Raw genomic sequence first — 11788 nt, 5'->3', positions numbered from 1 at the left:
TCTTTTAGAGGTATTTGATGTCCAGCTAATGACTATAAATTTAGCATTTACTGGGAGGCTCCCGCGTTCATGTTATACGGTAATATCCTTCCTTATTTCTTTTCCCTCCAGTGATAATAGTTTCTCCTTGTTCATGCTTTTAATTTCATCTTTAGAACATTGAGTACAATGTTAGATTTAAGTTTGGGGGTGTGGAAGAAACACTTTTTGTCACCTTTTTGCAATAAATAAACTCCAGAGCTTAGAAATTTATGTCTATTGAGGATTGCACTAACTAATCTAAGTGGATGGAAGCATGTTGGTTGTAGGAGTTGAGGAACCAATATGATTAGGTGAAAACATCTAAAAGAGTCTATTCATAAAAGCACAGAGCTCAGGTGTTAGAAATAACATGATAGTTTCACCATATCTCGTTGAGTCCTTTTCACTTATATTTTTATTTTTCTTTTTAAATATGTTTCTAAGTGATTTGGTGGGGCTCACGATTCAAGTTGTTACCAATGCTAGGGTGAATTAGAGTGATTGAGATACCATAAAAAAAAAAGTTGAAAAAAAAAGTTGAAAAAAAAAGACATTGAGACCAGACCATTTGACCAAAAGGAATAAATTCAATAAAGTCGACCACTGGTACCCTTGTATATGCCAGTTGTGTTGACCTAGAGTTAGGTTATCGACCAATTGTACCCTTGTATATGCCAGTGTGTTGATATTAGTCAGACTAGTATCTCAATCCATTAGGATAGGTTAATTTTGACGGAGGCCTTCAGACAGATATGGGAAACACCGTTCACTTAGTAAACATCAAAACCATATATGTTTTTCTATATCCATCTTCTTGATCTATCCATGTGATTAGTTTTGACTCCGAATATGATGTCCATATTGCAACTATCTGAGTAGAGCTCTGTCACTTTATATGAATTTTAGTATGCTTGAGTGCAAACTCGTGTACAACAATTGGAATTTCGCATCAGGGTACTTCTTCCTGTAGTCAATAAGTATGCCAACCAAGGAGATTCTTTAGTGCCTTCCAAGGTTCTGCGTAGATAGCTAAGGTCTGGAGTACAGGTTTTGTGGGTATATCTCTTGTAAGCCCTCCCGAGACTACAACTCGGCCACTAGGGACACCCAGGGGTTTAAAGGCTTATTGCATACGCTAAATGCAATCGACGATGCCTGCGACAGTGAGTTAGGATTTTATTTTGTAGTTTTGATTTGCTCGGGACTAGAAAATAATAAGTTTGGGGGTATTTGATAGACGCATTTATGTGTCTATTTGTTCTCATTTACATGTATTGTTAGTGCTCGTTTTTGTACTTATTTGGTTATTTTGCGCTTTTGTAGGTGTTTTTGGAGAAATAAGCTTTTGCGGCGAAATGGGCTCGAAAAGTGGTATTTACACCCCGAGAGCAACTACCAGAAGCACCCCAGAAGTATGTTGGAGACACCCCAGAAATACCCCGGAGGAACCCCGAAAAAGTGCGGAAAACATCCTAGAAGAATTGCTAAAGGCACCCCTAAGTTGGATAAGTGGCACCCCATTTCAGGGCATGTACTAAAAGGGACTCTCGAAATGGATAAGGGGAGGTCATCTACATAATTCAAATACAATTTTTGGCGTGAAACTGGCAGCAGCGAGGAGCAATTTTTGTGTGAGAATCTTTGGGCAGTTTTAAAAAGATTCATTTGTGGAATTCGATTGGGCTGGACTTACTAGAGCAAAACAGGGTTTGTGTGTGTGTTTGGGTCGAACATATTGGGCTAGAATGTCCGGGAGAAGTGAATCAAAGTTCAACAGGGATACATATTCTTTCTGTTTATTTTCAAAGATTTTGTGAAGAATTTTGGGAGAGTTTTACGCTGGATAAAGATGTACCTAGTCTTGATGAAATATGCTTGGTTTATTGCTTTTGATATTTCATGCTTGCGATTAACAATGGATGTTTTGAAAATCTGATTTAGGTAGTGATTAGAATCACAATTACTTTTGATTGGAATTATAATATCTAGAATTATCATTGAATCACATGAATTTTGGTGTATGGTGAAATCCTGAACCCTGGTCTTTCCATAATATTTACTTCACCTTTGAATTTAATTTGTTTTATCTTTATTTTTATTAAGTCTAAAAATTATTTCCTTCACAAGTCTGAAAAGAACCCAGTTTTTACCACAACTACAACAACTTTTGAAAAACCATCAGACTATTCCCGTATCTCACATAAAAGGAAGGAAATAAAAACTGCTACCTTGAAATCTCCGTATCTCACTCTTCTCTTCTCATGCACGAACTGAGCTATTTTAAATTATTAAGTAAATACAGATGTAAGTCCTGCACTTACCATTACGTGTCAGGAGATGAAATAGAAATCAGTACCAGACGGGAGAGAGTTTCTGTCCATATCTTTTTCCTTTTTTCTTTTTCTTTTATGCACGGGAAACAGTCCCCCGTCTTATTCAAATTTTTTTCCTTCAAACAAGAGAGAATATCCCGTGTAGCGTTTTTTTACATTTTACCCATAGTGAATTCACTAATTCATATAAACGAGTGGTCTTTGATATGGGAGAGTTAGTCCCCATTTGGGGACTGTCCATAGAATATGCTCTCAAAAACTAGCGGAGACAAGTATTTGTACTAATCCCAGCGCCGTACCAACTTAAAGATTCAGTACACTGTACATCACACCCTGAACTCCCAACTAACCTATATTATTACCTCAACTGCACTTGTACCAAGTACCAATAGCATCTGAAACTGGATTGTAACAGAGTTGACCAAGACTTCCGGCAGTCATTTTGTTGACTTGGTAGTGTCATTCCGTCAGATAACAATATAATATCTCGTTTGGGCTGCTGACTAGGTAAAACGGTAGGACCTACTGACTTAATCTCCTTCACCAACCTGTCACTTACTCTTTCTTCTTCTTCCCCCACAGAAGAAGAAATAAAACAAAACTGAAGAATTTTAATGGCATTCTCATTTCACTATAAAAACCAACAAACTACAACACCCATTTTCAGAAATATACCTATCTATCTCATTCCTCTCAGTTATTCTCTCTGACTGTTTCTGAAAAAAAGCTGAAACTAGGCTTTTTCGTACTATTTGATACATTACAGAGGGACTTATTCTTGTTTTCTTTAATGGAGGTTGAAACATCTTTCCCACCTTCTTCATTCCCTGTTGCTCATAAATTATTAGATAAAAGAATGGTACTTGTTGATGATACCAGTTTAAATACAGAGGTCATGAATTCAATGGTGGTTAGCAATGAAGAGAGAGAAGAAATAGAAGAAAGTTCTGAAACTTTGACTAGTAGGAATACAGATATGGTTGATTCAATGGTGGTTACTGAGAAAGAAGAAACTGAATTTTTTTCTGAAACTTTGGTTACTAAGAAATCAACGGTGATTAACATTCAAGAAGAATCAGGAGAAGGAAGTGAAAATTTTGTAGAAGCGGTTGAGTTGAGATCAGCAACAGAGATTGATGGTTCTGGAGGGGAAACTAAAGCTGTGTTGAAGATGCAGAAAGCTTACAGAGGTTATAGGACTCGGCGTAAGTTAGCTGATTCTGCTGTTCTTGCTGAAGAATACTGGTAATTTCTTAAATCTAAACAAAGCCCATTAGTTTCTTTCTTTGTAAAATTTGCTGTTTTCTGTCTGTTCTTGACATTTCTGGTGGTGGTGGTGGTTTTGCAGGTGGCAAGCAATTGATTTTGCTAGATTGAATCACAGTACAATCTCATTTTTCAATATGCCAGAAACACCTATCTCAAGGTGGAATCGAGTTGCTATGAATGCGTCCATAATGACAACTGCAAGATGAAACTTAGCTTATATAAAGACAACTCTTTTTATTAATGTTTAGAAAATCTCTCAAAACTAAACACAAGCTCTAATCTTGCTCATATGATCAACCACAACTTTGGTGATCATATATATATAGAACTATGAATTCCTTTTCCTAGTCCTATTACCTTATTACATGTCTTTCCTTTTCTTAGAACTAGATGACTTCTAATTCCCTTAAGATTACATCAATTTCCTAATCTTGTGCTAACCAGCTTGTTAGTGACTTCTATGTTGAAGTTAATCCAACATTCTCCCCCTTAAGCTTCAACTGTGCTTGTGAAAAATCTTGTACTCTTATTAATTTCCTCATTTCTTCAAACTTGATCCAAGCTAATGCCTTTGTCAATATATCTGCTTTCTGCTCAGTTCCTAGTATGTGTTCAAAGTTGATGATCTGCTTCTCGATACATTCTCATATGAAATGATACCTTTTGTGAATGTGTTTCGTCTTCCCATGAAACACTGGATTTTTAGTGAGTGCAATTGCAGACTTATTATCAATCTTGATGAGAACTTTTTCAGGTTCTCTTCCTTTGATTTCACCTAACAGTTCTTGAAGCCATATTGATTGTTTAGCTGCTTCTGTTGCAGCCATAAACTCATCTTCACAGGATGAGAGGGCTACAGTGTCTTGCTTCTGTGAACACCATGTAATAGGTGCTTCTCCTAGATAAAATATATGACCATCATATTGGTCAATATTATGACTGCTGTCACTATACCCAACAATTCCTTTTGATCCTCCTCGACCATACTTCAATCCACAGTTGATTGTTCCTCTTAGATATCTCAATATCTGCTTTATTACATCACCATGAGACTTGCGTGGACTCTGCATATAACGGCTTGCTACTCCCACAGTGAAAGCCAAGTCTGGTCTTGTGTGTAACAAGTATCTTAGGCATCCAACATTTCTATAACTCGTTGAATCAATCTCTCCTTCTTCTTGTGCCTTTGAAACTTTAAGTCCAAACTCCATTGGTATCTTAGTTGGATTACAAGTTTCAAGTCATGCTTCTTTCAGAATTCTCCTTGCATAAGCTTCTTGTTTAATCTGAATCCCATCTACTCCTTGATGGACTTCTATGCCAAGGTAATAAGTGAGTTTTCCGAGGTCTGACATCTCAAACTTTGATGAAATTTCTCTCTTGAACTCATTGATCACCTTAAGGGAGTTGCCAGTCAAAAATAGATCATCTACATAGACTGCAATCACAAGAAGCGTTCCCTTTTCTTCTGTTCTGTATACTGATGTTTCTTTAGAGCACTTCACAAATATGATTTCTCTTAAGATTTGATCTAACTCTGTATTCCAGGCTCGAGGGGCTTTTCTTAGACCATAGAGAGATTTTGTCAACTTGTAAACTCTATGTTCTTGTCCCTTTACTTCGAAACCTTCTGGTTGTTCAACATACACATCTTCACTTAGTTCTCCATGAGAGAATGCCGTCTTTACGTCTAAATGATGTATTTCCCAAGAGTTTGATGCAGCTTCTGCTATTAAGAGACGAATTGTCTCTAGTCTAGCAACTGGTGCGAAAACTTCATCAAAGTCTATGCCTGATTCTTGAACGTATCCCTTAGCTACAAGTCTTGCCTTATATTTGTTAATAGTTCCATCAGCATTTCTTTTAACCTTGAAGATCCGCTTGAGACCAATCACTTTTACCCCACCTGGGTTATCAACTAGAAACCAAGTCTTGTTTCTGTTGATTGAAATAATTTCTTCTCTACATGCTTGTGTCCATTTAGTCGAGACCTTTGCTTCCTGAAAATTCCTTGGTTCATCATTAACAGAAAGTAGCATAATCTCACATTCTTCTGCAGCTTGAAGAACATAATCCTCCAGATATTATGGCTTTTGTATCTGTCTTGTTGATTTTCGCAGTGGAATGGGTTGAGTTATTTCATCGATCTCCTCCTCTTCTTCTTATTCTTCTTCTTCTTCTTCTTCTTCTTCTTCTTCTTCTTCTTCTACTTCTTCGTTATTCTCAGTGTTTTCATTATTCTCTTCTTCTTCTTGATTAACATCATTGTTTCCATTGGTATTGATGATTATGGGTCCTTCGCCTTCATCAATTACTTGACCCAATCTCATGTGAAACATTCCTGGATCCCTATTTGGTCCATCATTAGTTTCTTTCCAGTTCCAGTTTGCTTTTTCATCGAATACCACATCTCGACTCACTATTACTCTTTTCGTTGTTGGATTGAATAATCTGTAAGCTTTGGATCCAGGCTCAATTCCTAGATGCACAAGATTCTGAGATCGATTATCCAGTTTCTTAAGAGTTGCAGAATCAACTTTTGTGTATGCTTTGCAACCAAACACTCTTAAATGATCTATGTTTGGTTTTCTCTTTCACAAACTTTCATATGGAATCATGTCTTTCAGAGCTTTCGTAGGTATCCTGTTTATTAGGTATGTGGAGTGTCGTACAGCTTCTCCCCATAGATAATTGGGTACCTGCATAGCTTTTAATGAACTTCTCGTCATCTCCAATAGAGTTCGGTTTCTTCTCTCCATCACTCTGTTTTGTTGTGGTGTAATAGGACCACATAAATCAGCATGAAGAAGCTCTAATGGCTTTGAGGCTCTGAATGTTGTTGCTTTTGGAAAACCTTGACGCGTTTGTTTCCCAACTAAACATGATTCACAGATCCTTGATTCATCGTTTATCTGTGGTAGTCCTCGAACCATCTTGTTCTGAGACATTGCCTTTAAAGTTCTAAAGATTATGTGTCCTAATCTTGCATGCCACTTCCATGTCTGATCTTCCAGTCTCATATTCAGACACAATGGCCTTCCAATCATGAGACTTATCTTGTAGAGTCTATTCTGTGAGCGTGAGACTCTAACTAAAAGTCTTCCACTTGGGTCATGAACGGTTAGATAATCTTGTCGCATTCTAACATCACATCCAACTTCTGTAGCTTGTCCTAAACTTAGAATGTTGCTTTGTAAGTTTGGGATGAAGTAGATGTTTGTGACAAGCTTATGTTCTCCGGTCTTGCTCTGAAATAGAATTGATCCTTTCCCTTCAATTTCTACGGAAGATCCATCCCCAAACTTCACTTTTCCTTTGATTTTCTCGTTGAGTTCAGAGAAATAATGTTTCTTACCAGTCATGTGGTTGCTGGCTCCGTTATCTAGATACCATACTCCTTCTTCACTATCCTTTGTTTCATAGTTCTTTGGTATTAATTTCTCTTCGTTTAAGAATACAACTTCGTGCATGAAAAGAGCTGTATCCGCTTCCCTTGTTTCATTCTTGTTTGCTTCTTCCATCTTTTGTATTCTTTCAGGGCATACAGAGGAGAAGTGTCTTGGTTTATCACATCTGTAACAAATAATGTTTGATCTATCCTTTTTTTCTTTCCCTTGGTTTTGATCATTCTGACTTGTTGTTCTATCTTGTGAGTTAAACCTTCCTCCCCTTCCTCGGCCTCTGTTTACTCTACCACCTCTTCCACGACCTCTTCCTCTTGTCGCAGAGTTTTGTTGGTAAGAGTTTGTGTACAAGAGTTTTCCTTGAGTTTCTCCATTGTTTTCTTCATCAAGGATTCTCTCCTCATATGCTTTCAATCTTCCAATTATATCTTCATAGCTAGTATTCTTTAAATCTAAGACTTGTTCGAGAGAAGCTATGATATGAATATACTTGGATCTTGGTAAACTATTCAGAAACTTCTTTACCAGTTTATCTTCATCAATGGATTTTCCAACTGACGCAACTTTTGAGGCTATCTCTGATAGCTTTCCTGCAAAGCTATCAATAGTATCAGTGTCTTTCATCTTCACTCTTTCAAATTTAGACATTAAGGTTTGAAGACGGGCTTCTTTAACTCGATCAACTCCGAGATTATGTGCCTTTATTGCATCCCAAATTTTCTTTGAAGTTTCCTGTTCACAAACTTGTAGAACAAGACTTTCTGGTATTGCTTGAAAGAGTAATCCTATAGCGATGTTGTTCTTATCTTCATCATCTGTTCCTGGTTCAATTGTATCCCACACCTTGTAGATTTTCATCAGTACCTTCATTCCCATGTCCCATACTCTGTAGTTTGTGGCGTTGAGGATTGGAACTTGTATTGATGGTGGTGTGAACTGTTTTGCACCCACAATGGTGGTTTCGTTTTCCATGGTTCAGAAACAAGCTCTGATACCAATTAATGGCAACTGCAAGATGAAACTTAGCTTACATAAAGACAACTCTCTTTATTGATGTTTAGAAAATCTCTCAAAACTAAACACAAGCTCTAATCTTGCTCATATGATCAACCACAACTTTGGTGATCATATATATATAGAACTATGAATTCCTTTTCCTAGTCCTATTACCTTATTACATGTCTTTCCTTTTCTTAGAACTAGATGACTTCTAATTCCCTTAGGATTACATCAATTTCCTAATCTTGTCCTAACCAGCTTGTTAGTGACTTCTATGTTGAAGTTAATCCAACAGTCCAAGGATTTTTTTCTTAGATTTCAGAATCTTACTAAGGAAATTTGATTCTTCTTTTTTCTCAATTATAATTGAAGTTTGTAAAATTCCCAATTTATATGGTTTGTGCAGGTTGGGAAAGGAGAACTTATGGATACAAGTATAGGATCTGAAGGAGCTAAATGGATATTTGTAATGAGTACATCCAAGAAACTTTATGCTGGAGAGGTAATAGCACTACAATCTTGTTGCCGCACCATTCTGCTATTTTGGATGTTGTTGAATCGCTCACACTGTGCTTATCGTGTGCAGAAAAAGAAAGGGTGTTTTCATCATTCCACTTTTCTTGCTGGAGGAACTACCTTGGCAGCTGGAAGGCTTGTTGCGGAGAATGGAGAGCTTAAGGTGATTCATTGGCTTTATAATCAATCTTAAGTAACTCTCTATCTCCTATTGCAGACAATTTCTGCATACAGTGGACATTATCGTCCAACTGAAGAAAACCTCGACAGCTTTAAAGATTTTCTCAGTGAAAATGGGGCCGACCTTAACAAAGTTCAGGTATCATTAGTTTGGTTATATCAGGACACTTACTGTTTTGTTTTCTGTATCTTCTGAGCCAACGAGCCTCATTTTTAACTTTTGGTACTGTAGATTCGCTCTTCTACTGATGACCACAAGAGCAATGGAGACAGCAATTCAGTTCATGGGAGTGGACCATTAGAAGCTTTTGCCAATAAAACTGAAGCCTCAGCATCTTCTGATTCTCTTCATCTTGAAATTCCGAATGGTGAAGTGGAAGACCAAATACTCTCAGAACCAACAGAAGGTAGTCTCGGAATTGAAAGGAAAGCAAGTCACAAGAGAACCTTATCAGGTGGTCTCCAAAGTCCAAGAGCAGATGTGCCCAAGATAAAAATATTACAGAGGATCAATTCCAAAAATGCAACATCTTCATATCAGCTTGGTCATCAACTCTCGCGAAAATGGTCCACCGGAGCCGGTCCAAGAATCGGGTGTGTTGCAGATTACCCTCCTGAAATACAACAACAAGCCTTGGAGTTTGTCAATCTCTCACCAAGAGCTCCGCTTGAAACTTCTCAACACTATACTGAACTCTTTCCATCTTCTCCTCGCTCCAAAAATGGTTCAGCGGGTAACTGCACTGTTGATAATTGAGTCATATTGACCTCTTTTCTTCCATATATTTTTACCTGCGCACATCACCCCGTTACCTTTGTACTGTTTCTTACGGTCCTTGGGTTTTATCAATGCACAATGTAAGCTGTGGATCGCCTTCAGTGCAGTTTTCAAAACTGAAAGTTACAACGGCTTTAGAAATGATGAAATTATGTTTATTACTCGTAAAACTCCAAACCCATCTCTAATGGCAACCAATTCCACAAGCTAGATAGTGGCATACGGTATGAATGCGTGTCTTTTCAACGATCTTTGAAGCGTATGTTATGTTATTTTTTGAATATCAGAGGCATGAAGATGTAGCCTTTTATCTTGATGGAAGTTTGAAACAGAAGCAAGAAATAAAAAAAGTTTTTCAACTTGCCCACTTTTAAACTTGGCAAAAAAGAAAAAAAAAAAAAAAAAAAAGATTGTAATTGTAGCTGTCAAGAAAGTATGAAAAACAACCCACTGTTTTCTTTTAAGTTTTTCACATGGATAACAGGCAGATGCGCAAGAAAAGATTGAAATAAAGCTGATTCTAACTAATATTTTCGAGTTTTCACTGAAAACCACCGAGTTAAGAGAACTTAATCACACAACCAGGTGAGGCTCTTGGAATACTTGGTAACATAAGTTGTTTTTCACTTCTAGCATTTACAGAGCCATCAGAATAATCACTGTAACGGACAGTCATCATTTCCAAAGCTTTTGCATTCCTCAATATCAGATTCACCCACATCAGCTCCGTTGGGTTCCCAGTAAATACCTGAAAGCAAACTGTCATTATACATACCTGAAAGTCATGCATAAATTTAACATTAGTTCCGAGCGACTCCAGATTAGGAACTGCTCTTCACCATAGTTAATTTCGTCAGATATTTTCAACATTTTGACATTATGAAATGTCGGCAGATAGTTCGACAAATAGTACCTGGGGCAGATAGCCTATTTATCACAAGGCAACAGCAACAAATAAGTCAGTTGGAGAAGACAAATTATACCATAGAAGGAGAAAGAAACACAAAACTAACTATTCTAAAGATTGATGTAAGCAAGAATACCAGAAGGCTTCTATCGCAAACAGTAAGACACTTCACATGTGCAAGGGAAAAAAGTACCCTCCTTTGTTTCGGACTATCCGATTCTTCATCAAAGTAAAAGCAAACATCTGCTTTCACCAGAACCGGAAGCTGGGAAAGACAAATTCTTTTGCCTCAGAGCTCCAGTAGGTGAAACTGACAAGCCTTGGTGCATCGATTTTGAAAACACAGTCTTGTAAACCATTTTCCGGACTATCAATCTTCAGGAGTTTAAGTGTAGGGATTGCAATAGAGAAATTCCTCATACTGCAAATGCTGAATCTAAGAATCAGTTCTTCAAGGACGGGTGAATTTGAAAAGAGTTTCTCATTCCAGCACTCACTGCTATAATCAAATTCAGAGAGTTCAAGGCACTTGAGTCTTGGAAAAGTGATATATTTAGGAAGGCGGATACTAGGATAAGTATTTAGTTTCAACGATATAAACAATGGGTTGTCTCCACGTTGGTTTAACTTTAGACCGAGCTCTTTAAGATTACCCCTTATCACATTAGAGATCCAAGACCGAACCCGAGATTCTTTCAAGTGGCGATCCCAGGTGAAAGAGAACTTGTCTATGTTTGACGTATTATGACGATGCAATGTACCATCCACAAAATCCATGAATTCCTCGGTGGCGATAGTGATCCAAATGGGGTTCCTCGGAGAAATGGTGTTCTCAAAATGAAGGGTGGGGATAGTGGTCCAAATGTAGTTCCATCTTTTTGATATTATGCTAGTACGAGCACCATCCTTGATACCTAGAAACGAAAGGATATGATGAAGAAGTGAGTCCGGTAAATTACTGATTCTATCCTCTGCTACCTCTCTCATTAAATTCAAAAAAAAAAAGAAAATTCTATCCTCTGTCCCCTTGAAATAATCATACAAAGAAGAAAAAGGAAAATTAAAAAAAAAAAAAAAACATAAAATTACGTGTTGAGATTATTTGTCACACATTATTGGGCATTTTAAGATCCTGCAGTTTATAATTTCTTAGGGCTTCTCCACTCATTGCCAATTGGTTCTAGTTGGATGTCCGTATTCTAACATTATGATAAATTGAGAAAATTATGTTGCCATTCTTTTACTTTGATTCTTCATTTAAACACCCTAACACAGTAATATCACAAGAATATCTGATGGGTTAACACTAATACAGCAATAAAAAAAGTAAGGTTGAATTGAAGATTCAAGAAGGCTGATCTGTGAGTGGTTTCAGAGGAAA

At 37.3% G+C, this 11788-nt stretch overlaps 2 protein-coding genes across 2 annotated transcripts; one reads left to right on the top strand and one right to left on the bottom strand.

The window, feature by feature from the left end:
* Positions 1-3144: 3144 nt before the first annotated feature.
* Positions 3145-9479, top strand: LOC113323959 (IQ domain-containing protein IQM3-like). Its single transcript, XM_026572303.1, has 6 exons — positions 3145-3599; positions 3703-3820; positions 8433-8528; positions 8613-8705; positions 8760-8861; positions 8955-9479. Exons 1-6 carry the CDS (start codon positions 3145-3147, stop codon positions 9477-9479), a joined length of 1389 nt encoding a protein of 462 aa, XP_026428088.1.
* A 677-nt stretch (positions 9480-10156) lies between these two features.
* On the bottom strand, positions 10157-11394 carry LOC113323958 (F-box/LRR-repeat protein At4g14103-like). The gene is made up of 3 exons (XM_026572302.1): positions 10661-11394; positions 10414-10427; positions 10157-10275 (listed from the first exon to the last, which is right to left on the bottom strand). The coding sequence occupies exons 1-3, from the start codon at positions 11392-11394 to the stop codon at positions 10157-10159; spliced, it is 867 nt and encodes a 288-aa protein (XP_026428087.1).
* Positions 11395-11788: the final 394 nt, after the last annotated feature.

This window comes from Papaver somniferum, chromosome 11 (genome assembly GCF_003573695.1).
Source record: "Papaver somniferum cultivar HN1 chromosome 11, ASM357369v1, whole genome shotgun sequence".
Taxonomy (NCBI): Eukaryota; Viridiplantae; Streptophyta; class Magnoliopsida; order Ranunculales; family Papaveraceae; genus Papaver; species Papaver somniferum.
Note: the sequence above shows the minus strand (reverse complement) of the source record. Positions and strands in the feature narration are given on the sequence as shown.